This window comes from Camelus bactrianus, chromosome 31 (genome assembly GCF_048773025.1).
Source record: "Camelus bactrianus isolate YW-2024 breed Bactrian camel chromosome 31, ASM4877302v1, whole genome shotgun sequence".
NCBI classification, from domain to species: domain Eukaryota; kingdom Metazoa; phylum Chordata; class Mammalia; order Artiodactyla; family Camelidae; genus Camelus; species Camelus bactrianus.
Genome location: NC_133569.1, coordinates 21,562,458 through 21,588,940, shown reverse-complemented (window position 1 = coordinate 21,588,940; position 26,483 = coordinate 21,562,458). Strand labels below are relative to the sequence as shown.

General features: G+C 55.8%; 1 protein-coding gene across 2 annotated transcripts in view; it reads right to left on the bottom strand.

The window, feature by feature from the left end:
- Positions 1 to 8,811, bottom strand: part of GFRA2 (GDNF family receptor alpha 2) — an 82,648-nt gene extending 73,837 nt beyond the window's left edge. Inside the window, exons 1-2 of one of the 2 annotated variants that reach the window (XM_010955016.3) lie at positions 8,014 to 8,809; positions 2,574 to 2,888 (exon numbers count right to left, since the gene is read on the bottom strand). In XM_010955016.3, coding sequence (XP_010953318.1) covers positions 2,574 to 2,888; positions 8,014 to 8,053 — 355 coding nt within the window. In that variant the 5' untranslated portion in view covers positions 8,054 to 8,809. Of the gene's footprint in view, positions 1 to 2,573; positions 2,889 to 8,013 lie in introns of both variants that reach the window. The other variant, XM_045516683.2, reaches the window with a different exon arrangement.
- Positions 8,812 to 26,483: the final 17,672 nt, after the last annotated feature.

The window sequence follows — 26,483 nt, the reverse complement described above, 5'->3', positions numbered from 1 at the left end:
TAAATCCAGTCATCAGACCGTCTGGTCGCCCAGGGCTCCGACCAAGGTCCCCAGAGCTCTGATGCAATGATGCCCAGGAAGCCCCTCCGATGGCAAGGTTCTCGGGCGGTCCACCAGACTCTCTCGCCTGCAGCTCTTCCACCCCCTCCTGGTCCATCCTGCACCCGCAGCAAGCAAGCCCACCCACCCACCTTCTGCCCCATCTCCCTCAGACTGAAACCAAAGAAAACAAGAATTCGAACAATCCAGCTCATTGAACCAGGGCCCTTTATGTTCTGGGCACACAGTCAGCCTGGGGGGTGACCGCTCCTTGACTCACAGAGAAGGGGATGCCCGGCTCTGTGGCCGCTTCCCTCTCTCTGCTGACTTCTAGTTCTGGGACTCGAGGTTGCTCGACATGGGAGAGGTGACCACCCAATTTAAGAGGAATCACTTCGTTACTAATGGTGGTGATACACTTAATCATTCCATGCCGGGTTTTTCCTATTTTCAGGGCACCTTAAACCCTCTGGGCCACTGGTCTGGAATCCCTTGCTATCCAGACCCCTCTCCCAAGCCCAGTTTCCTCCCTCCTCTCCGGGAGCTGGAGGCAGATCTGCTGCTCAGATCTCAGGCTCACCCCTCCCCTCTCCCAAGGGGACAGTTCCACAGAGCACCTCTCTCTCCTCTTGGCCTGAGCATCTCCATCGCTACTGCCCTCCCTCAGAATTTACACTGCTCAACTCTCTCGCATCTTTTATTTTAAAAAGTTATCTTTTGTTCCTCTGCCATCTTCACAACAAAATCTGAGTCGTCCACAGCGGTCATTCCCAGCTCCCTGCCGCCCCAGCCCTTACCCCCAACCAGGCTTCTGCTCCCAGGAGCCACCTCAGGTGCTCACCTCAAGGACCTCAGAGACACATTCCACCCTTCTCCTGCTGGATCTAGAGTCTTGGAGGCTGCTGACACGCCTTCCTCTGAGAGTGGCCCTCCTGTAGAGTCTGCTGTCACTTTAAATGTCAGCAGTCCTAGGGCTGTCCCTGACCACCTCCCAGTGACTGCACCCTCTCCCTTGGCCCCGGTTACCACCTGCAGGCTGATGGCCACTTCTAAAGCCCTATGTCCAGTCCCCCTTCCTCACCTGAGCTCCAGCCCTGCACATCCAGCCGTCTGCAGGCAGGGCCAGTGAGGCGCACCCACCCCAGAATAAACCCATCATCTCCCAGCCCATCCCCAATTCAAAACCTTCGTGGCTTCCAGTGAACAGCCCCATCACACACCCAGGACAGAACACAGGGGGCCCACACGGACTCCTCTGGCCCTCCACCAAGACCTGTTGACTCTACCACGGGAACAGCACTTAAAGCCTTCTTTCCTGCCACCGCCTCGTCAGCTGCCATTGTTCCTGGCCTGCGTCACAGAGGCGGCCTCCAGTCTCTCCCACCTACTCTCCTCATTGGAACCACGTGAACATTGTCCTGAGGCCGAGACATCACGTACAACCTTCCAGACGTGCTGGTCAACTCACCCAGCCCCACTCCCAGCCGCCTGGACCATACTGAGCGACTGGCAGGCCTCTGAGCGAGTTCAGCTCTCTCACGTCCAAGCCTTGGCCCACGCTCTCCCTCCGCCTCCTGCACTCCTCCCATATTCCTTCACCAGGTAGCTGCAGCTCACTCTTTAGTCCCAGCTCAGAGGCTGCCTCCTCCAGGAAGGCCCTTTAGATTTTGTGAAAAGGGGTCAGATGCCCCTTCTGGGAGCTACCACAGCACCCAGCGCTTTCACGCCACCAAAAGACAGAAAGCGCCTTACTTACCTGCACCCTCCCAGGCTACAAGTTCCATGAAGGAAGACGCTGCCCTGGCAGTTCTGACTGTTCCCACAATGCCTAGCAGGCAGTTGACTCTCCATAAGCAGGGGCTGAATTACTAAAAGAACATCTGACCCAGGTGGCCAGCCGTCCCCCATTATATGCAAATCCTCCACCCTCCAGTCTGGAGGGGGAGGGAGGGGGGACATGGTTGTCAGGGGAGGGGCTGGCAGGTCTGCCTCGGGCCTTGGAGGCAGGCTGGCCCAGGCTGCTCTGAGCTCTGGTGAAGCCGCCTAGTTCCAGGCGTGGGATCAGGAAGCCACCTGAGGGCAGGCCTCTTGGGAGCAGGAAGGCAGGAGACCCATCAGGGTGTGGCAGGGGCTGGTCTGCTCTTGGACACAGCTCACAGCTCTGCACGCAGGCACCTGCCCCTTCTCTCTTGTCGGTCCTCACATCTCCATCTACCTGGGTACCCTGGCCTCACCTTCTCTCGTTACTGCTCCACACAGCCATCCAGCCATCCCTGGTTTACTTCCTCTCCTGCCCCCCCGGCCCCTTCTCCTTCCCCCAACCACCGCCTCATCCTCTCTCCTCCCTGTGTCTCAAACAACAGCTGCCCTCCTGGGTCTGGCAGCTACTTCCTCTGGGTTCCAGGTTCCCCAGGCAGGTGGAGAGAGAGAAAACTGGCCAGTCCACCCGGTTACCAGGCCCTCCCGCTGCACCCTGGCCCCATGCGGCTGCCACCCTCATCCCTGTGCCTCCGTCGAGGCCCCGCCGGGCTTACCCTCGGTCAGCCCCAGGTGGATGCTCCAGTAGATCTGCAGGCACTGCAGCTCCTTCTTCATGCCCCGCTTGCAGCGGCAGTCGTACAGCGGGCTCTCCTGCAGCACCTCCAGGGCCGCCTGGCACTCCTTGTTGGCCAGCATCGTGTTGCGGTCCCGGCCCGCCAGGCACTGCCTCAGCGTGCGGTAGCGGGAGCTGCAGTTGGATTCGGCCGCACACAGCTCATTGGCCCGGACACAGTCCACGGGGGGGCGCCAGCCGTGGAGCTCGGGGCCCTGCAGGGAGGAAGGGCTGGCCAAAGAGCGGAGGGTCTCGTCTGGGTGGTGGGGAGGGAAGACAAGCATGAATGAGGGGCGCCGCAGGCTCCCACCCCAGAGGCAGGCCTGGGGGCTTGGGCCCTTCTGGGAGCATCGCACCCATTCTACTCGGCGCTCATCGAGGCTGACTAAAGGCAGCCCCCCCCCGACAGACAGAGGGTCAGAGCAAGGGCTGCTAAAGGACCCCACGAGGCCACCATCCCTCCTCAAAGCCAAAGGAGGAAAGTCGCCCTCTGCCCTGGTTCCACCTGACTCCCTGGGCCTGGGAGCGCAGCACAGAAAAGCGAGAGGCCCGAACAAGACCACAGACAGTCTGAGACGCCAGGAGGCCAGAGAAGGATGCCACGGCCTCAGCGGAGAGCTGGTTGCCTCGGCAGAGGGCTGGTGGCCCCAGGGCCTCCTGGGGTGCGCAGAGCGGCATCTCACTTTCAGAGCACCCAGGCCTCTTCCCGGCAACCTCAGGTCCAGCCGAGGCACCGAGCTAAGCCTTGAACACAGCAGCAGATGACTTAACTCTCAGAGCCCGTTAGGCCCTTAGAGACGGCAGTCAGCGCGCACCCGCACTTCACCCTGGGGAAACTGAGGCCCAAAGAAGGGAAATGACAACTCAAGGTCACACGCAGGCTGAACAGGCCCCTCTGACCCCCCAGTCTCTCCATCTGGGTTCCTAGAATTCATGAGGAGACGGGGAGAGACTACCTGACCCCAAGGGCAAGGTGAACCCAGAGGGAGGCATTTTCCTGGGGGCCCCACCCTCCACACGTGCCATTCCAGCAGTGCAGCCAGAGGCAGCACGCACCACACACCATCCCCAGAAGGTTCCACCCCAGCCCCAGCCCCAGGGAATGCTGCGGGCCCAGGGACTCCATTTCAAACCCCCTCACCTCTCGCCCTCTCTCCCTCTCCCATTATTTTTCTCTTTCTTCCTCTCCTCCCCACCCTCCCCTAAAACACTCTCCCCTCTGTCTCTCCTTTGTTTCCTTCTTCCTAGAAGCCGAATAATAAGTCAATTGCAAGCTGACCCTGGCCTCGCACATGGAGCCTCACCTCCCCAATGGTGAACGAGCAAAACTCAGTCCACCCTCCTGACCCATGGCCCCAAATGTCCAAACCCACAGTCCCCGGAAGGGAACGGGTCGGGGAAGGAGATTCGGGGGGAAGGACAGGGAAAAGGCACTTGGACCTTTCAAAAGCAAGCTCCCAAAAAGGTTTCCTCTAGACACAGACACCTTCCCTGTCCCCTGTCTTCTCTAAGCCCCTGGCTCAGATCCTGCCCCCAGGAAAGGGCCACATCACCGCCCAGAGCCAAGACTGGCTTTTCCAAGATTCAAGGAGTGATCTGCGAGGCTTCCTCTACTCCACTCTGCCCCCAGACATAACAAGATTCTAGGCAGAAGTCCCCCTTCCTCAGAATCCCGTAGATTCCCCCCGGCCTCACTCCCATCTCTACCCACAGTGACCACTTCTCACTCCTTCCCCCCAGGAGGCCCCGCTCAGGGGGCAGCTACTGCAGGGAGACAGCGACACCTAGAGGCAGAGAGCTGCACCGCAAGCCTGTCACCCGACAGCCGCCGAGGGGAAAGGAAACAGAGAGACCCAGGCTACCCCAGGAGGAGAGCAGGGGGCGGGGCTGGAGGGGAGAAGGCCTCAGGGTCCAGAGCAAAAGATTTCCCTTCTCCCGCTGACCATACCTCTGCCTCGGGAGAGGAGGAGCTGACGGCTGTAGCAAGGCTAAGATCGCGGAAGAAGCCAGCGTGGCATGTGGCCACAGACAGTGGAGCATCTGCTCAGGCGCAGGCTGGAGAAGAGTCCTCCACCCGAGCCCAAGCAGCAGCTTGATTGCCCGACTTCAGCAAATTCCTAGGCCCCTGAGCAGGACTTGGGTGCATCTGGGCCACCCAGAAGCAGCTGAGCTGAGCCAGCCTCGCTGTCACCTGCTGCCCCATCTAGCCAGCCAGCTGGCCGGCCTGCTGGAGCCTCAAGACCAGCCCAGCCCTGGGTCTTTCACTGGCTTCACTCACCCCAGCATCCCAGCAGGCTCCTGACCGCCCGCCACCTTGGCTTTGCCTGAGGCTGCACTGTCTTAAGTAAAATGAGAAAGGGGCATCCTCCACAGGCTTAAAGGTCAGGAAGTAAGCCTAGGGATTTGGGATAACAGGGACACTTCTGCCCTGCCCTACAGGTGGGGTCTAGAGCCCCAAGGGATGATCCTTACAGTATCCTGGGTGCCTGAGCCAAAAGCAAGGGCTTCCCTCATCCCGCCAGCTCCCAGAGCAGGGAGATGCTCTCCAGAGAGCCGGTGCATCTTCTGGCCAAACCCCCTGACTGCCACCTGTCTCTGACCCTTCTGGCTGGTGTCATGACCCCCAGAACCAATTAAGGCCAGCCAGAGAAAGAAATCACGGCAACGTGGCACCTTTGGCCGAGAATTCTAGGAGAGTAAAGGTTGTGGGGCATCCTGGTGCTGCTCCCAAGTTCTAGGTCAGAAGGAAACTCAGATCCCTCAAGAAAAGCAAAGACACGCGGAACAATTTCTAAAGATGCAGGGAGACCACACAGAACTAAAATCCCCCTCATGCATCCAATGCCCCCACAAGAGCTAGAATGACAGTGGCGGGTGGGCCCTCTGACCAGCAAGAATGCTCCCCCATCACTTCCCCATCTCATTTTCTCTCTGAGCTTGTCAACACTGGAGGTCAAGATGGCTGGGCCAGAAAGGCCTCTCCACCCCTACACCTCACTCAGAAGCTGGGGAGGGGCACGCCAAAGGCCCTGGTTCTTAGGAATGGGCTTCCCTATACCCCCAACGCAAACGGCCCACCACCTCGCAAGCTCCAGAAAACCTCTCCCGAAAGTGGAGTTTCCAACCAACTCCTAACTGCGGGCTCCTCACCAGGAAAGGGCCCTGCGGCTGAAATTTCCTTAACAGCAAACCTCTCCCTTGATCTTGGCTGGCCTAATTCAGAGCCTATCAGTGTCCTGTGGTCACCCAGTTAACCCCGCACCCCAGCTTCAGAAACGGACTTCTCAAGGGAAGGGAACTGAAAGTCTCCAACCGAAGAGGATGCCGACCAACCCTCCTTGCTGTCACCCCCTCCTCTCACCAGGGTCACAGACACCTGGGAAGGCATCTCTGAACAGACCGCCGGCACACCCACACGTGCACAGGAGCACAGTCACTCCTCGGCCCCCACAGCTGGAACAAGCTTGCCTGCAGCATGGGGGCAAGGCAGGGCCTGGAGGTGACGGAGGCCCCCCTCCACCGCGCTGCTGTCTTCCACCCGGGGTCCTGGGAAGGGAAGGCACCCACACCTGGGAGCCCTGCCGGCCAGGGGCACGTCCAGCTTAGAAGCAGGCAATCTAGCTGCTTTTCCTGAAATACAATTTTCTTTTCTTCCTGGCCCTGCTCGGTTTTTTTTGGCCCCAGAAAGCTGTTTCCAAACCGGCAGTGGGAGAAAAGGTCAGGTTTTATAATAGCCCCTTCCGAGAGAGAGTCTTGCTTACAGAGGGTTGCCGGGAAAGGCTGCAGGAGCTCCGTGGACCCGGGGCACCTTCCCAGTTTCCTCCCTCAGCCCCTCCCACCCCGCTTGGCCCGGAGAAAAGCCACCTCTGCCTCAGGGAGGCAGGACAGTGAAGGCCACACCCTAGAGCAGGGCCTGGCCTCCTGGGGACCTGGGGCCTGCTGGAGGGGGAAGAAGAAGGGCTGGCAAAGGGCCCAGGGCCAACCAACCTTGCCTCAACTCGAATCCTCAGTCCTAGTCAGGAGGACACTTATTAGATGCCCCTCCCATGTCTTTCAGTGACCAGCACCTACCCCCCAGCCTCCCCTCTCCCCTCCGTCAGAAGGAAAAGGGTGCCCTCATGCCCCAGCTGGGCAGCCTGGCTCACCACCGGCTGAGAGGCAGACCAGGGTGGTGGGAGCAGCACCCACACTGAAGTAGCTGTGTGCTCCTTGGACCCACACACACCGTTACCCAGCTCCCTCTCTGGAGCACCTGCTGGGGCAGCAGCCTGGTCAGCCAGGTCAGCACACAGCCTTGCAAACACCCCTATTCCTCACCTCCACCCCCAAGAATGCCCACTCTACACCCTTGTTTCCCCAGCAGCTGAGAATTCGTATCACACAAAAAGAGGGTTAATGGGTTGGGAATTTGGGGTGGGAAAGAGACTGACAGGGTTGGGGGCAGCAGGCAGCCCCTCCCCTTGCCCTTTGGAGAGGGGGCTTATGGAATGAGCAGGGGTCTTTGTTCTGGTTAGATTTTTTTTCCCTCACCCCTCTCCTTCACCCAAGGGAAGCAAACTTTGGCCTCCCTCCTGTGCCTTCCCACCAGCCAGGGGGTCTCCTGCCCCTGAGGTGGCAAAGGGAAGGCAATGAACAGTGGCTGGAAACCCCCCACTCCAGCCCATCCATCTGGCTCGGGTCTGGGCAGGAGGGAGGGTATAGGGTGGGGAGAAACTTGAAAAGTGTTCCAGGGAGTGGAGCCGTTGAGAAGGGGTTCGGAGAGTGGTAAGCAGGGTGCATTCTCCAGAGGCTGATTGGCAGGTGGGGGAAGGCTGCCAGCGCTGCCCCCACAGATGTCCAATCAGGAGCTCCTGGAGAAACCCATGCCCCCCACCGCGATCGACTAGGGGAGCCGCCGGGAAAGGGGGGGCTGGCAGGATTCTTCTCTCCCCAACACTGAGCCTCTCCCCTGCTCTCTTCCAGATCAAGAGTTGGATTATTTTTCCTTAAGTTGCGGCAATTTGAACCCAATTATTTGGAGGCAAATGAGCGCTACCACTGCGTGCGAGTGAGCAAGCGTGTGTGTGCGTGCGTGTGTGCGGGGACGGTCTGGGTCTGGGTGTTCTAAGTCTCCTTCCCAATCCCCCGCGTAACCAGCCAGCCGCGGCTCGCGTCCCTCCGCCCGCATCCTCGCCGCCCGCCCCGCTCGGTTCCGGGGCGCCGGGGCCCGGCTGGCCCCGCCGCGATCTGCACCCGCGGGTCCGTACCCCGCCGGCACCCCGCTCGCCCCCGGCGTTCCCGACTGCTCGCTCGCGCCCGAACGCGCGGCCCGCGCGGCGCCCCCTCCCCCCCGCCCCAGGCTTCCGGCGGACACGCTGCCCTCGCCGCCCGCAGGTACTCACCTAAAAAGAAGAGGAGGCAGAAGGCGTTTGCCAAGATCATGTTAAATAAATCCCACAGTTTTTTTGTCTTTCTTCCTTGGATAAAAACAACAACAACAACAATAATAATAGCCAAGCAACGATAATCAGCCCCAAATCCAATGCGGAGATCCCAGCTAGTCCACCGAGGAAGATCCTGAGTCCTGTGATTCTCGCCTCTGGCTGGAGGGGGTGTGGGAATGGAGGGCGGTGGGCTGCCTCTCGACGCCCCCCTTGCCCAGTAAAATCAAATATACACGTATTTGTGTGTATATCTGCTTTCAAGCCGGCAGCTGGTCCTCAGGTCTGCCCTCCCCTCGGCTCGTCCAGGAAGGCGCGAGTCCCCGCGGGTCCGATTCCCCTGCGCTTCCCGGGAGGGGACTGGGGAGGTGGGGGAGAAGCGATCTGAGAGTGAAGGGCTGGAAGGAAGCGGCGAAGGCGGGGGTCAGAACAAAACGCAAATAGGGAAGAAATCCACCGACGGGTGTCAGCGCCTAGGAACAATCCAGTGGGAGCTTCGAGGACGAGAGACCGGAGTCGCTTCTTTCGCACAAGACGAAGGAAAGATTCAAAAAAATCTTCTCCCGCTAACCCTTGCTCGTGTCACTTTTTTCTAATGGAATTCCAGTGACCGTGTGTGTCTGCGTGCCTGTGTCTCTCTCTCCTCTCCCTCCCTCTTCTCTCCCTGGCTCTCGCTCTTTGCTCCCGCTCTCTCCGGCTCTCCCTCGCTCTCCTCTCCCTCCCCCTTCTCCCTCTCCCTGCTCCTCCCTCCGCCCGCCCCCTTCCCCCTTCGCGGCTCCCTCGCCGCGGCTCTCGCGCCCGCGCCCCTCTCCTCCACCCGGGGCTCGGCGCTCCGGTTCCCAGGCGCTGGCGGCGCGGGGCGCGGGCGCGCGGCGCAGCAGCGACACTCTGCAGCGGCGGCGACACGGCGGTGGCGGTGGCGCCGGGGAACGCGGGCCGAGAGGAGAGCTCCGCCGCTGGCTCCCTCTGCTGTGCCGCCCGCCCTTCCCCGGATTGACCCGAAGCCTTAGCCGGAAACTGACCGGCTCCCCCGGCCAAGGCTCGGGCGCCAGCCCAAACCCACCACAGCCTCCGCACCATCCTCCTCCGCCAAGTCGCGCGCCATCCCCCACACCCCCTCCCCACTGCGGACGGGCAGCGCCCTCCAGCCCCCACTGCCCCCGCCCGCGCCCCGCTCCGGGCTGCCGGCTCCCGGCGGCCTGGGAAGTCTCAGCGGAGGCCCGAGGGCGTGGAGTCCCGGGCGCCCGAGCCATGTCGGGGGCGTGGGGGGAAGGGCGGTAGAAAAACTCCAGCTTGGTGGCGGGGGTCTGGGGAGGGGGCTGCACCCTCCGCGGGCGGTTGCATCCTTCGGCCAGGGAGCCGAAGCAGAGCTTGTCCCCGAAGGCGCAAGGGAGAAGGACCCTCGCTCTGGCGCCAGCCCCCAGCGTCCTCGCGCCGCCTGCCCGCCCGGGTCGAGCCCCGCGTACGCATACACGTGTGCTCTCCACGCGGGGCTCGAGAACTTTCCCCGCACGCCCGCGGCGCGCTCGACCCCCGCACGTCCCAGCGGCGCAGCCCTTCGAGACTTGTCTCGCTTTCCCGGGTGCAGAAAGACGGCTGCCGAGCCGGGGCGCCCTGGCCGCCTTCTCGTTGGCCGAGGAACCTCCCCAAACCGCGCGTTAAGGGGTCGGGGAGAAGGGCTGCACCCAGCCCCGGCGGGAGCGCCCGGGACCGACCCGGGCCCGGGCTCTGGCGCCGGGCTCCGCGGTGGGAGCTCGGCAGTGGGCTGGGCTCCGGGGAGTTCTCCCAAGGCAGCCGGCAGCTCCCCGCTTCCGAGGCTCCGGGTGGGGGTCCCCTCCCCCATCCGGGAAGGGGGCGATTGATCCATCTGTCCATGGGCCGGGCTCACCGGCGTGTTTTAGTCACGGAATTTACTGTAAACGCCCAGAAGCACCAAAAAGGAAGCGTCTGGCTGGGAGAGGGCTGAAGAAAAGGTGAGGTTGCTGACACGTTCCGGCAAGCGGGGGCGGCGAGGCGGTGGGCTGTGGACACGCGCGGGCACACCCACGCACACTGGGCACCCCAGTTTCACGCTCCCACCTGACACATCCTCAGCTACGTTAGGGCTGCCCTGCATCCCCCGGCTCTCGCGCACACATTCCTGCACGCAGCTCCGCGCACGCACCCCGTGTGCTGGGGCGGGGTACACGCAGTGCCTCGTACGTAAACTTTCCGCGCTACCCCAAACCGGATCTGGGCTGGATCTAAGGTGGATTTGGTAGTGCCTTTTAAGAAGCAGTTTTAAATGAACAAGACTCTGGAAGAGAGTAAACGCTAGTAATGGACCTGGGCGCGAAGGGAGGGGTCACTCGCAGAACCGGCAGCCTTCGCTAGTGGAAAAGCTAGAGGGAGCAACTTCCATTTTGCGGATTTAGGCGGGAACGCGGCTTCTCCAGGCTTGGAAGCGCAGAGCGAGGGTCGAACGCCTCCCATTTGGCCTGTCCTGGAGCATCGGCCCTCGTGCCATCCTGTCCCCCTGCCATTGAATGGTCCCCACTTGGAGGCGTGGCCCTAGCGGGTTAGTGTAGGACCTGGCCCAAGAAGGCTTGGGGCTTGGAGCTGGGGAAAGTCCCCTCGGGGCGCCCTCCCTGCCATTCCTCGGGGCCTCTCCTCTTCTAGGAAATGCCTTCACATCTGAAAGCTTCTCCTGACTTATTTCCAAAAACTGAGGGACTTAAGGAATCAGCTTCAGAAAAGTTTCGGTTAAAGGATGAAAATCTGTTAACTGTATTTCTGGGTTGGCTTGGACCAGAGGCCAGAGGCTAGAAGCCTGGTGTAAATGAACTTTCTCCCTCATTTCTGCTTCCAGAGCCTTCTACTTGTCCAAATGCCCTCCGCCACCCCATTTTGGTATCCCACTGCACGCCTTCCCTCTTCCAAGGGCCCTACTCCAAGCTCCAAAATTACTGCTGAGCACATATCTCTCCCTCCTTCCACCTCAAAACATTTTTTTCAGCTTTCTTTTAACTCTGTCTGGGCATAAGAAGGAAAATTCTCTGAAGCATATATGGAAGCTTTGTTGAAGAGGAATGATGGACACCCAGGAGAGGCACCCACTGATTTCCCATGGCGGAGGGAGGGGAATCTAGTAGCCGGAAATGAGTGGCTGAGGTCCTTTAGGGCCTCCGGGTTACCCAGTCTTCACAAGGACAGCGGACAACATCAGTCAGACCAACATTCAGCTTGTTACGGCTCTGGGGCCCTCTGACCTTGGGCCCTCTCTTTCCTCCTGTCCATACCAGCATCCCCCACTACCCCTCACTCTCTGCTGACCCCACCCTCCACCTGAGCTGCTCTTAGATATGGCAGAGTCCAAGTGTCACTCCACGATTTCCTGAGCATCTCCTGTATGGTTGCCACCCCCTGCCCCCAAAATCTGCAGAGGAAATACAGATAGACATGTACTAGCCATAGGCAATTTAGTCTCTCTGAGCCTCAGTTATCTCATCTGTAAAATGGGGATAAAAAAAACCCAACCTGGGAGAGATGAGGTGCCGTACACAGGCCAGCTGGTCAAACAGCTCTTTGAAGGTTGTTCAGAAAATGTCACCCCTTTCCTCCAGGATCCAGGGGAGGGATTAGGAACCTATGACAAGACATAAAACCCTAAGCGGCAGATAAGAAGCAGTGATAAAAGGCAATGGGGACTCAAGGGAAATGGAGACGACTTTGTAGAGGGGCAAGGGTAGGAGATCTTGCAGGAGGGAGTCATGGAGAAAGGCGAGCCTCCCAGGTGGCGCGAGCACATACACTTAAGTTCACAGATACACCTTCACACACCCCCCGGGACTTTACCCTGCATCAGCCTTCAAGGGCCCATCCCAGCTGCTCCTCAGCTCATGGGCAAATGAGCCTCCTGCCCACCCAGGACAGACCCTCTGCCATCTCAGATCCAGGAGTTACCATGTGCAGGGAGGGGTAGAGAGGACACTTGAGCCGTTAATCTCTTCCTCTCCCCTCACCTCTTTAAGCCACCATGTCGGGTGGAGTGGACTCTCTGGAGGGCAAGGGCAGCAGGGGAGCAGAAGGACTAGTGGAAGGAGGGAGGGTTGCAGGCCCACCCTAGTATGCACGCACGCACACGCACGTTAACCACACAGCTCAACTGACCAGACCTGTGCAGCTCCCAGCAGAATCTCAGCCCCTCTTTTCCTTCCGCAGAGCAAAGAAAGCCGAGAGGGTTCCCTTGCCCCAGAGATGAAAACCAACCAGGAGAGGGTGGGTATAGCTCAGTGGTATAGCTCAAGCTTAGCATGCATGAGGTCCTGGGTTCAATCCCCAGTATCTCCATTAAAAATTAATTAATTAATTAATTACCTCCACTCCCCCCCCCAAAAAATTTTTAAGCCAATCATGCATAAAAAGAAGGTGCCAGCTAAGACATGTCAGAAACCTTGGAGCTGGTGAGCAGAGGTCCCCTCAGCCATGGGACAGCCGCTTCCCACCAGGGGCTTCCCACAATCCATCAACCAGCACAGACTTACCGGATCCCCCACCACAGTGCCAAGGGCTATGGGGAATATGACCCCTAGCAGGACTGCCCTTGTCATGGAAGCACAGGTGACATTAGGTCAGGAACCCATGAAAGCACTGAGCAACCCGAAAGCACCCTGGGGCCATATAAGAGAAAGGAAGGGTTAGGACCGGTGGGTTTCAGGAGGGCTTCCCAGGGGAAGTAGGATTCAAGCTGGACCCTGAAGGATGGTAGGATTTGGCTGAACACAGAGGAGGGCACTGTGGGAAGGGGACAGCGTGGCAAAGCACAGCGGTAAGAAAGGCTGGAGAAGAGTCCAAGAGTTGGGAGGAACCAAGGACACTGGCGGGGAGGGGCCTGGCGGGGAAGGTCTGGGGGGTCTGATTGGGATGCACGGCAGAGGACAAGCACTGAAGCCTTCTCACTTGCTCCCCTAGGAGCCGCTGAAGGTTTCTGAGCAGGCCAGTGGCATGATGAGAATGGTGTTTCAGAAGATTGATCTGACAGCACTTTGAAGGATGGAGACAGGAGACCAGTGAGGAGGTGATTTTAACAGTCTGGGCCCAAGGTAACGAGGGTCCAAAACGGGAGGTGGCAGTGGGCCTGGACGGGAGGAGGGAGTTGTCAGAGACGGGGCAAAGATGAGTCAGCAAGGGGAAGGGCGGATGCTCCAGTGGTAGAGCGCGTGCTTAGCGTGTGTGGGGTCCCGGGTTCAACCCCCAGTACCTCCTCCAAGAATAAATAAAGAAGTAAACCTAATTGCCTCCCCCCATCAAAAAGGGGGAAAAAATCTCCATCTCAAAGGTGAATCAGCAAGATGTTGGTGATAAATTCAACACAGGTGATAGATTCAAAGAACAGAAAGTTACCTTCTACTCAAACAGTGACCAGGCCAGGGTAAAGTGACCAGCCCTGACTTCTCAGACTTTGTCACTGGAAAAAAATAATAAGGTACCAACTTTATGACAAGATACATGTTGATATTCCTTTAATTCTTATAATATCTCTAAGGGGGAGTTACTATTCATAGCCCCAATTTACAAATGAGACAACTAAGGCCAATAAAAGGGGGTGATTTAACTTGCCTAAGGTCATCTTTTAAGTGGCAGAACCAGGATTCAAACCCTGGCAGTTGGGATCCAAGGTCTGCCCTGGTAACCTCTGTGCCCTGAATAAATAAAGTGACAGCTTTCCAGGCTATAAATTTTCCCGTCCCAATTCAGAACATCTGAAATACTCCCTTTCTCCCTGCCCTGTCCAGAAGCAGAGGAAAGAAATCAGGAGAATTGAAATTTCTTTTTTATCTTTCCTGTGACTGTGTCTGGCCTTTTCCTTGGAGTTCAAGTCTAGAGCCTAGAAAGGACCCTGTCTTATCACGACACAGGCCAGCGTCCAGCTCAGCGCCCCAAGGTGTGGACCATCTGCGCACTTGTTCCCGTCCCCGTCTCCCTCCTAATGGCAGGCTGACCCACTCACCTACATTCCCTTCCCACAGGGCTGCTCCAGATTCCCGAGGCCCAGCCTGGTCAGAGCGAACTAGTCTAGGGATGGAGACCGTCAGGGGTTTAACTAAACCTTCTGATTCCCATAGAGTGAACAGGGCTGTTCGGGGCAGGGTGGGAAGGAAGAAATGCTTACTGCACTCAGGGACATTGATTCCTCTAATTGATTTCGGTCAATGTTCTCCGTATTTCATCATCCTCTTTGGAGGTAGACACCAGCAAGAGGTGGGAATCTAGCTTTACTTAGCCTCTCCCCAGGGCCTCAGAAACCTCTCTGCAGCCCACCTATGCGAGGGAGGCCGCCCTGGCCCCCAGGGTAGCCCATCAGAAGGGGGAGGAACTGCTGCTCAGCAGGGATGCAGGAATGCAGATGCGGGAGTTACTCGCTGGAAGCTCTCAATACCACCTTGTGTGGATATAACGCCTCACAGTTTCACACCTTATTTCCCCCAGATATTGAAGCCCTTACACCAGCCCTGCTCCCTTTGGGAGGAAGGCATGACAGAATCAGCATCCTCTCCAAGTGGGCTTGAAGATGGCCCATGACGTGGCCTAGGTCACAATGCGGCCAGCAAGTGGCAGAGCCAGGGCTGGAAATGAGGTCCTCCCACGCGCTGGCGGGGTGAGGTTTCACCTTCTAACACAGAAACCAAGCATGCAGACAGCCAAGGCCCCCGGCCTCTCTGCTGCTCTCGCCCACAAAGGGAATCACCGAGGAGAGGGCAACTGTATCCATCGCTTTTCGGTGGTTTGTTTCATCCAGGACAGATCTGGGGAAGGCTGTTTCTCTAAACTTTTTCACCAGAAATCGCAGGTGTCCTGAGAACACTGAAACCCCGTACCTCCCCTGCCACCTTCGCAAGTCCCCAGTGGCAGCAGGAGCTGAGATGGTAAACCGCCCTTCTGATGAGCTACTGGCAGCTTAAAATATCCCCTGCTGACTGTCAAGCCTCCTCCCCACTGGCCCTGACTCCACTGCACTCCTCCTGTGCTGGCACCATCCTGGCCACGCCCCTGCATTGTGCTGGTGCCAGCACCGCACTTGGCAGACCCTGACTGCCTGGAACCACCCCACAGCCTCTCTCCTGAGCACGCCCACCCACCCCAGGTCTCGCGCTGGCAATCTACCAGGTTACCCAAGGTCAGAGGCAGAATCCAGGAAGAGGGGCAGTGATTGCTTCTGCCAAGCTGTGGGGAGCCGGCTTCTGCTGCCTGGAGCCCCCCAGGAGAGCTCTCAGCCCCAGCGGCTCCCCACAGGGACCATGTCTTTATTTAGCTAAGTCTGGCAAGGTGGGTGGAGCATCGGAGCTGGGCCTGAGATGGACTGTCACTTGAAGGGCCCGGCTCCGTCTCCAGGGACTGGAAGGCAGCTCACAAGGGCTCTGGACAGAAAATGGGGACCAGATCACCCCTCTCTGAGCAGACACATCTCCCCTGGGCCCGACCCAGAGTTTGGCCAGATGAGAACATCTCCCTGCATGCCCACCTCCCTCACCCCAGCCTCCCATCCTGGAAACTTCTTTTCCGGTCGTCCAGAATGTTTTCTCCTTACCCCCGCAGTCCTCACCTGCTGGTGTTTCCTGCTCTCCTATCTGTCTGCCTGCTCCCAGGGGCAGGAGTACTGTTTAACTGGAAAGAATGAATTCCAATCATCATGGGCCCTCAGGCTCTTAGGCTTCGAAGGAGCTTTTTATGACAATGATAATAAACAGCCAACAAGTGCAGAGCACTCAACAACTCACAAAGCTTTTTTCTATAAGTTCGTCTCCCTCAGGCCTCCCAAACAGCCTCTGAGGGGGGCACCTTTCAGAGGAGAAAACCTCCAGACAAGGCACCCAGTGACTTGTCCGTGATCACCGCCAGTGGGTGGCTGACCTAGGACTTGAATCCAGTCCTCCTGGATTTCAGACTCCTTTTATTCGGAGGTGGCCTTTGCTTAAGCACTTCAGTAAAATAGAATCAAGACAAAATACTTTCTAATTATGAAAAGTAAGACCATTTCATAGAAACACTTTCCAGGGCAGGGTGCTCCCGGGGCCCCCCTTCCAGGTTCCAGGCAACTTGGATGGTTGAGTTGCTTCCCCCTGACTCCACATCCCAAAGGATGGGAAGTGTTGGGGAGTCTCCCAGAAGTCCCTCAGGTTGCACAGGCCCCTGGACAGCCAGCTGCCCCTCAGCCTCCCTGGCAGCAGCCCTGTGCAAACAGTGTCTGCCCCAACCAGAGCCATGAGTGCAGTTCCCACCTCCCACTCCCCAGCCCAAATCACCATGGAAAAGAGGTCATCACACCCGTGAAAGGGGCTCCAGAATGAGCCATTCCCAGGGGATCCAGGCGCCTGCTGCCCCCCTGTTCCAAAATGGATGAGTCCCCGCTCCTTGGAGAGGGCAGGGCTCGCTGCACTTGGGGGTCTGCACTGCTGATAGCGCTGAGGGCCCCAGGATCCTGCAGTCTTCCCGCCCCTCAGATGGTCCCATTCTCCTTATTCTTGCCAGCTGGTTCCTGGGACAACACCATAACTGGCAAGCGTGGCATTTTGGAATGAGTGTCTGATGAGGGTTCAAGTTCCAGTTCTGACCTGGGTTTGCTGGCCCAGGAAGGAGTTCAGTACTGTCTGGGGGTAGCACGGTGCACGTAGTAGGACCTCAGTAAAGATTTCCAAGTTGGAAGAAAGGACAAAAGGAGAAAGGAAGGGCGGACTATGTTCTGTTGGAATCTCTGTCCTCTCCTGGTCTCTGTCTCCGTGTGCTAACTCCCCGATTTATTGTCTACCCAGTGCAACCCATGGAGTGAGCCAGCAAAGAGTACCCCTGAGTTCTAGCCTCCAGCTCTGCCCCCAGCTACAAGTATGACCTTAGGCACCCCAGGATGATAACCCCCCACCCTGCCAGTCTCACGAGGGAGAAGGAAGATCAAATGAGACGCTGAATGTGGTCGTGCTTGGACATGGATGAGGCACTGTGCAGGTGCAGACAGCAGTCATTCTGTTTGGGGGCAGCCCACACCCCAGGGTGATGACTGCGACCGCCCTCTCCACCTGCTCCAGGGATGGGCAGTCCACACCTCTGTCTCTACTCCTCATTGACTCAAAGCTCTGTGTAGACAGGACCTAACTTCTTCATCCGCGTATCATCAGAGGCTGGCACATGGTAAGTGCTAAGTTAGTGCTTGTTGAATGAATGAATGAATGAATGAATTAGCAAACCAATGATTCCTCTTACCTGACAGAACCTTAGTACAGAGACTCGAGCTGGGATCACTGACCTGGTTCAAAGCACCGAACCCCTGTCACTGGACTCACTGGGGTAAGTCTCCCATGTCTAAATGCCTCTCCTTCCTCCTCTTTTGTTCTTCTTAGGGAAAATTGATAAATCTGACCAGAGGATTTTTTTTTCCATTCATGTTCTCTTCAAACCAGATTGACTTACGCTCTTCACTTGAAAGTCTAATTCTGCAAAGACTTAGTACATTAACGGAAGTCGGACTCGTTAGAATTCCCGATGTACGCAGTGAACTGACTCTCTTACTTGATAGCACGTGATGCTCCACCCCCCACGCTCCGCCCAGTGACTCCAGTAACTTCAGGCTGAGTATGAAACCTTTGGTTCTCCGCCAGCCCGGCCCCCTGAAGTGGGTGACAGCAGCACAGCCCACAGAGAACAGACCACAGTGCCAGGAGCAGGGGGCTCCCCCAAGAGGGAGTTTCTGAACAGAGGGAAGAGTAGAGCTGGACTCGTGCCCGCCCGCAGGTGGTCAGTGCCCCTGGTCAGCTCCGGCCCCCTAGGGTCCCCATTGCAGGGTGACCCCTGATGGGAGACCCCCAGTATCCAGTCTTGCCTTCCACCAGACCCAACTGGTTTCCCATTTCCTTTCAGCCAGCTGCCACTTTGGAAGGCAGTCGGATAATCCATCCTAGGCTAAGGTCTAATCTATGTATTTTAAGAGATGCCAGAGCATTTTTGCATTTTCCAGAACTAGCAAAACTGATAATGATCTTTTCTGTAATCAATCCCAATCAATCATCACTGAATCCTTCAATACCTTCTTGGTACTCCTGTCTGATGCATATGCATTTTAAAGAAATATGAACAGACAGACAGGCCTTAATGCAAGGTAATGGCTCTCTAATAGTGGAAATCAGGCTCCAGGAGAAGAGATTCAGATGAGATCCAAGAAGGCGAATCTGCATCTGCAGCATCCTCAGCCACCCGCCTCTCCTAACCGTGGCAGGTACTGTTAATTCATCGCAGCTAAAGCTTCTCAGTGCAGCGCACCAGGCCGCGGCCACCAGTCACCTGAGTCCGCACGCAGGTTCATCTAATCCATTTGCAAGTGCAGCTCAATGAATTCTGAATGCCTTCCGGTTCTAAGATCTGGGGTTCTGGGGGGAACCTGAGAGGCTGCTCAAATCACACTATGGGCTGACCCCCATAGATGCCCGGCCATGCCAGGGGTTTCCCATGCAGGCATCCAGAAGGTTTTTCAAAAGAAAGAAACCTCCCTACTCCTCGAAGGAGGTCAGGGAAGGGGTGTGTTAGAGCAGACCTACTGTGCCAAGAAAAACAATCAGCCCCTGTTGGAATCTGATGACTAATTAAAACCAGTCCCAGGGCTTCCATCTCCTATCAGCCCTGAGAAAGGAGGCATTTCTCCCCGAGATGCTGCTCACGGCTTCTGCTGGACCACCACACCCAGAAGCCCCATCTCTTTCTCTCCTTGCTCCTGGAATCTGACTCAGGCCACCAGAGGATGAGAAAGGGCCCCCCTCCCAACCAGCCCCCTCCACCCTGGAGGTGGGGAGGCCGACGGAGGAGGCTGAGGTCACGTCTGCTAATGAGCCTTCAGGAACTCTTGGGTGGGCTGTTCAGGTACCATGTCAAGCCTGTTACCCCAGCCACAGCGCAGGAGGCAGGCATTATGTGGATCCCAGAGGGTGCAGCAGGCAGCCAGAGAGCACACGTCCCCCACCCCGCACACCCCATCTGCCTTCAGAATTCAAGTTAGAGCTTCTTTCCCACCTCCCTTCACCTGCTTCCTCCTTCCCGTTTGTTCAAGGGGACACCTATTTGGCACCTGCGCTCCAGGCACCGCCCTGCTGTGGAGGGTCCCACAGACTGGGCCCCTCCCCCAGGGAGCCCTGCCCAGTCCTCTCCTCAACAAACTGCCTTGGTCCAGCCAGGCCCGTCTCCAAATGAGACATCACCACGTGGGCCTCCTCCCTGGCCTTTGGAAGTAGGAAATGCCACAATGCAGTGGGATGCCTTACAAAGCACCCTGGCACTTCCGATCTCCTGTAACCCTCAGAACTGCCTGTGCACAAGCAGGCCGGGGGGGGGGGGGGGGACAGGTCAGGCTCTCCAGTCAGAAGGCAGGGCTCCCCCTGGTTCTGTCACTTAGCAGCTGTGTGACCTTGGGCACATCCTTTAACCTCGATGTGCCTCCCAAGGGGGGCAGTAGCCTACCTGCCGACCTCACGCAACTGGTGGTCATCAGCCACCGTTACAGCCCCTGCTGCAATAAACACACAGACACCAGATCGACAAGACGCTGCCTCTGTCTCAGGGAAGATGGTATCAAGGAGCTTCCAGCCTGACTGGGGGAGGCAGATGTACAAACAAGTTAAGTGCAACAGAGTTTGGAAGCTATGAATTAGGGTACAGTGGGAGGAGGGACTGATCGAAAACTGGGTGTGTGTAGAAATGGGGATTTTAGGTCAGACATTCTATAAAGAAGTAGGACTTACTCAGCCGTTACCGGCGGGCAGTCCTATGTATGCAATTGTTTCAAGGATCAAAAAAGGTAATAGGTGTGAGCCTGCTCTGTAATGAACGGCTGGAAGGCGTCCAGTGCAAGGTACTAGTTATACTATTGATGCAGAACGTCAGACCTCAGCCAGCCAAGACGGATGGATGCTAAGTGAGGCTACGCTACAGCAACAAGCAGTGGCGGAGTTTCCGATGGTGACACCACCACGCATGCTTGGTGTAGGTATGTAGGGGGCTCTGCTCCACACAGTCACTCAGGGATCCAGGCTGACGGATGGGCTGTCCTCTTCCACCTCCTGGAACACAAGTCAAGCAGGAGAGAGAGCTAGAATGTAGGGAGCTGGCCAGAGGGATAGGTGTCACCTTCACCCCCACCCCATCTGCCAGACCAGTTCCATGGTCCTATCTAACAGCACTGGGATTGGTGGGGGAAGCGATGAGATGTCTGGTGGGGCATCAGTGTCTTTATCACAGGGACCAGAGAAAAACTCTCTTCATCCTGCAACAGTTGGGTGTTTGGCTAATCCAAGAGTCCTTTAGGGAACTCTATATCTAGTCCCCTCGGGTCCAAGCAGTGTCTGAGGCACAGCACTGGACCTGAATCCTTCCTAACTCCAGAGTGACTGGCCATGGCAGAGAACTGGGGGACAACCACAAGATTCCAGTTATTTCTGTGACTCAGATGAGCCCAGAGTTAAAACATAATAATCACAGCTAACGTTTATTGAGCACTTACTATGCACTAAGTCCATAGCACCTGTGTGGTCTCAGTTAAGCCTCACAGTAACTCAGAGAGGTAAGTGGTATTTTTAGCCTCAATATATGAAGATAATAAAGGAATCCAAGGTTCTTCATACTCTTTAGTGAGTAAAATAACAGAGCAAGAAGTTGAATGCAGAACTATCCTGTCTCCAGAAACCACTCACTTTACCACCAAACTAGACCATCTCCCACCAACGTCCCAGGATCTGGATTCTCACTGGCTGTATGACCCTGGGCAAGTCACTTCACCTCTCTGAACCTCAACTTCCTCATCTATAAAATGGGATTAATAGAAATACCTATCTGATGGGATGGTTGAGCAAATCAAAAGATTATTTCTTAATTATCCATAGAAAAGAGTTTTTGTCAAGTATACACTTCTCTGCTGTTACATGACCCCAAAATAACTGTGGATTGGACATCCCCTAGGGACCAGGCAAGGGTCTGAAGAAAGGTCACACCTGCTGGTTGGAGGACAAAGCAAGACAGGTCCCTCATTCCCCAAGGAGTCTTGCTGACACCCTGAGACAGCCCCAGGCAACCAGCCAACTACAACCAGGTGTAGACCTCCTGGCCTCTCTCTCTGGCCCCAAGCTCCCTTTGGCAATTCTGCCCCAGCTTCATATTCGTTTCTTTTTCCTATAGAGGTTTTTGCAGTATTTCTCCGAAGTGGAACAGTTACATCAGTCAGTTCCATTGCATCACGAGTGTGACTAAAGGACAAGAGTGTCTGACCTGCTGGCTGGTGCTCCTGGTCTAGCGTACAAGGCACTGCCACACACACACACACACACACACCCCTCCACCTCGACAGTCTGCCCTCCCCAGCCCTTTTCCCCTCCTCCAGCCTCTAATTCCATGCTGCCCCAGGACCCCTGCTCCAGCCTGCCGGGTCCCCCAAAGCGCCAAGGACAGATCCTACCCTTCCCCATCTGAGAGCTTTCAGTCAAGACATTTCCTCCACCCGAACATCCTCCCCCTCGTCTCTGCCTATCAGATCCTCTCCAGATACACACAAAACTGTCAACCATGGTTATCTCTGGCTGATGAGATTACAGATTATCTTCATCTTTTTCTTTCCAATGTTCTCTACTCGGAGACTTGCGGGAATGAACACGTGATATTTTTACAATCGGAAAAACACAATGAAGTCCTGCTTCGAGTCCCTGCCCCGCTGCAAGCCCCACCACCACCCTCACGTACAGTTATCTTTCTCCTCTGAAATTCCGTAGCTCTCAGCCCTATTGCAAATGGCTTTGTACTCTAGTTAGTTCGCTGCGTGTGAATGTCTTGATACCCACAACCAAATCGCAAGCACTGTGAAAACAGGGACACTTAATACGCATCTGCCCTCCCCTGCGTAGTCCTTGGCACAGATCAGGGCCCCGGGCACGTGCGGAGTAGTGAGTGAGACGCAGCGATGACCGGAGTTATGGGGGGGGTGGCCCTGGTGTGCCTGACATTGGCTTGGGGGGCGGAATCATCAGAAGTTAGAATGAAGGGGCTTTGGAGTTTATATAACTCAATGGTCTGCATCTCTTCAGACTTCTGACATGCAATTTGCCCACTAATAGGGCTTTATTACTCCCTCCCCATGAGCAGCCAAACTAAGGCCTGGAGAGGTAAAGCGATTTGGCCCAAGAGCCCAGAACCCACATCTCCTGTCACCCAACCCATCTCTTAACCACTAAACCACAGCTGCCACTCCAAGACCTTATTAAGAGCCATTTCTCCCCCCAGTCAGTGGCTGGACATGGCTTGCCAGGTTAATAATTTGTTCATTAGGCACCTAATGAATTACTTGTTAATTGCTAACTTGATGAACAGCCAGCAGTCCCCATCTGCCTGCAGAAACGGCAGCAAATAACCACAGAAGGGCGGGCCAAGCCCCAGCCTCTGGAGCGCAGGAGATGATGGCAGCCTGCGAGGGTGGTGGTGGTGACTCGCAGGGGAGAAGCCCGTCTTGGCCAGTCACCCGGAGCACTGAGACATCCCAAGGGAGCGGTACCTTCTGGGTAAAACCAGCACAGATGGGGCACCTCTTGCTGGACCCTATAAGCTCCCTGCAGGGCTGCCCAGATCTTCATCCCCTCATCTTTCAAGCCCCCTCTTCACAAAACTTTCCCTAGTGATTTTCTTAGATTTTTCATTTTCTCTGAACTTCCATCACTTGAAGTCAGCACTATGCAATTTAACCGTTGCGTATATGCATATAATCACATACCATCGTGTTTTCTCTGAGTGCTGGTCGTATCTCCCCATCTCGAAGGCAGCTACAATATCCTTATTGGACTCCAAGCTTCCTGAGAGCAGAAACTTCATCTTATCTTGTTCATCCTCGTGTCTCCTGTACCACGCCGTGCCCATCTTCCTAAGTGTTTATTAAAGGAGTGAGTGATTCATTCTTTCCTGTGTAAATCTGTAGCCGTTCGCTAAGGGCTGCCATAACAAAATACCGCAGTGTTAGGGCAGCTTAGACAACAGAAATTCGTTCTCTCGCAATCCTGGAGGCTGGAAGCCCACGGTCAAGGCGTCGGTAGCTCGGTTGCTCCTGGGGCCTCTCTCCTTAGCTTGCAGGCGGCCGCCTCCTCTCTGTGTCTGAGCATTCCTGGTGGTTCTTTGTGTGTCCGAATTTCTTCTTATAAGGATACCCTTGCAAGATTGGATGTGGGCCCACCCTATAGCCTCAGTTTACCTTCATTCCCTCTTTAAAGACCTTACCTTCAAACATAATCACATTCTGAGATGCTAGGCCGAGGGGGAGGTCAGGATTTCCACCCAGGAATTTGGGAGAGGGTACAACTCAGCCCATAGCAATTGCCCACCCCGCGCTGGCAGTCTCAGTGCCAGGCATGCCTTAAAGTATCATTGCCTGCTCCAAAGTGGACAGGCTTTCTGTCTTCTCTGCGGGAAGGGTTCATCTTTGTGGCCTGGGTTCCCAGATCCCAAAAAAATTCCATGGTGGAGTATTTAAGGCAAACTCTCTTGGTCATGTTGGCTCTCGAATCCTAATAGCTCTGTTATTTTTGAAATCACTTTTGAATCACAGCCCTGAATAGAGATGATGATTTTTCACATTTGCATAGCAATTTTTCTTATCAGAGCACAGTCTCGTTTTATCCTTCCAGCACTGCCGGGAGAGAGGAAGACGAGGGTTGTGATGTCCATCTGACGGACAAAGAAATGAAATAGGAAGGAATTAATCAACTTTCCCAAGTCGTGACTTGCCCTCCCAAGTCCCTTCCTAAGAGCCCCTGTAGGACAAGCCTCGGTCATTTTCCTCTCAGTGTCTGAGCACCCAGCCCAGGGCCAGGCACAGAGAGGATGCTCAGGGGACATTTGGGATTAATGACAACGGAGCTGCCGACAGAGCCTTGACCCAGAGTGGCAAGAGGCTGAAGAACTGGCCACCACCAGCCAACCCCACCCAAGCACCCTTCAGGCAAACCCAGCTCGAGGGCCAAGTAGATGGCCAGCTTCAGCCTGAGGTTCCCATGCCAGCCTGCTTTTCATCAAGGCCCCGAAGGCCAAGGTTAAATTGAAAATGAGTCTAGGAAATAATACCCATATTATCACCTTCACACTGCTCCCAGGGACGGTAGGAAAATGTATTTACGACACAATTGCAAAATGATTTCACATGTTATTTATTTTTATCCCTTTATAGCACAGGTATTTTCAGAAGCTCCCCCAAATCCATTGGGGAGTGAAGCAAGGTATGCATTTTAAAAATACACTCTCTCATTTCATCCTGAGAACAAAGCTTCCCAGTGGATAAGGACGTTACATCCATTTGACAGGTAAGTAAAGCAAGGCAGAGAGAGGTCAGGTATTTGCCCGAAGTTGCACAAGGAGCAGCGGGCCTGACTCACACTGCCTGCCCTTTCCTTGGCATGGCTGGATCAGTGAGGGATGAACTCTGAGGAAGTCCACCAGGAGCGGTCCCTTCTGAGCAGGAGGATAAGAGAAAACTCTGCACCAGTAGCTGGCAGATCCTATCTGCAAACGTACCCTCTTTGGCGGACGTAGAGTTTTTGCACACTTTGTATCTGCATGCAGACTCCCAGGCCCCCCACAGGTCCTACCACACCTTACTGCATCACTCCCCACCGTCCAGGACTATGTTGCCATCTGGACACAAAAAGCTCTTGAGTTTGCAGCCCCCATTTGGTCTGGAAACAGCAGCCTTGCAGGGGGCTTCCTTAGGCCGCCTAGTGGATGTTTGGGATGGGAGAGATGACAAGATGGGGCTCAGGAAGAGGGGTGGGGGAACACCCAAGGCAAGCTGCCCTCCCCCCTCACCCAGCAACGTAATTCTGCCAAGATCAGGCCGACCCTGCTTCAGGTGATGGGGTCTGGCGCCTTAAGCTCCCAGATGCTGCTTCTCCGACAGTCCTGGGCATAACCGGACCACATTTTTTACCCTCCTTGACCATCTTCCAACACATGAAATAAGCAGCAGAATAAACCAGCCATGGTCTCTCAGCAGCTCAGCCAACAAGGAGAAGTTCTGAGCCTCACGGTCTCCATAAAAACCCAGTGCAAGAGAGCAGCCCTTTACATTCCCCAGGCCAGTTGCCACAGGAGCCTCAAATGACAGAGGTCCTCCTGCATACAAAGCCCCGCCCCACAAGGCTGTGCTAACAGCCCTGTTGCAGAAATGAATGGAGGTCTGCCCGTCCACCCTCACCCCTAGGGCACCTGTGGCAGAGTCCACCTGAGCGGTTGTTTTTATACAAATAATAACAGACTCACAGGAAGTTTAAAAAATAGTACAGATGGATCTCATAGACCCTTCATGCAGTTTCCCCTCGTGGTTACAGTTTACGTAACTCCCCTGCAATAGCAAAACCAGGAAACTGACATGGTACAGCGGTGCAACGTGTGCAGAGTTCAGTGCCGTCTCTCGTAGGTGTCGATTCAAGGCAACCACCGCTGCGACCAAGATGCAGAGCTATTCCCTTGACTCAAAGGCCCCTTCTTCTCCTCCTCCCTCTCGCAGACCCCTCCCCTCCCCTTCCCCTCCCCAGCCCCAGGCTAACAGAAGACTGATGGTTTTCTGTCTCTGTTAAGTGTGTCACTTCCAGCCTTTGCCCCACTGAGTTAGTTGCCATTGGGAACCACCTCGGAGACTGGGCAGACCCCAGCTGAGAAGAGGACTAACCAGAGCAGGCAGGCCCAGGACAGACGTGGCTCAAGGGACCAGGAGCCCAGCCTCACTTCGATTCAGACAGCCTACATACCTGGAGCCTGCGTGCCACGAATCAGCGCTCCCCTGCTTGTGTCTGGCTGCCTGATCACTCCTGTCCCATTCTGCCCCTGCGCCCCTTGCTACCCTGGGCAGGGTCCCTCACCTGCCTGGTCCACTCCCCCACCAGTGAGCTCTGGACAGCAGCTGCTCCCTGCTGCCCCCGCCAGGCAGTCAGCCGTTCAAAGCGTTGTGGCCCCAGGATTTTCATTTGAAATTCTCCCAAGTCATGTTTCCCTCTACTGTACCTACATGATTCATTTTTATTACCTAAATATAGGGCTTAATACTTGTCCCTGTTAAATTTCATCTTGTTTGTTTCAGGCATCGTTTCAGCTTATCAGGATGTTTTCAAACCCTCAGCTCTCTCTCTGGGCCTCAATTATCCCTTCTAACTGTCATCTAAAAATTTAATAATCCTGCTCTCTGTCTTCACCCACGTCATAGATGAAATCATTGAATTGAACAGGGTTTAGAACTGAGTTCTCTTGTACAATACTTAGGAACCCCTACTTCCAACCGAGATTTGAGATTTAAGCAATTCCCTTTCTTTTTTTTTTTTAATATTTTCAAGGTTCATTTTATTTATTTTGGTTTTGGTTTTTGTTTTTTGTTGTTATTGTACGGGGGAGATAATTAGGTT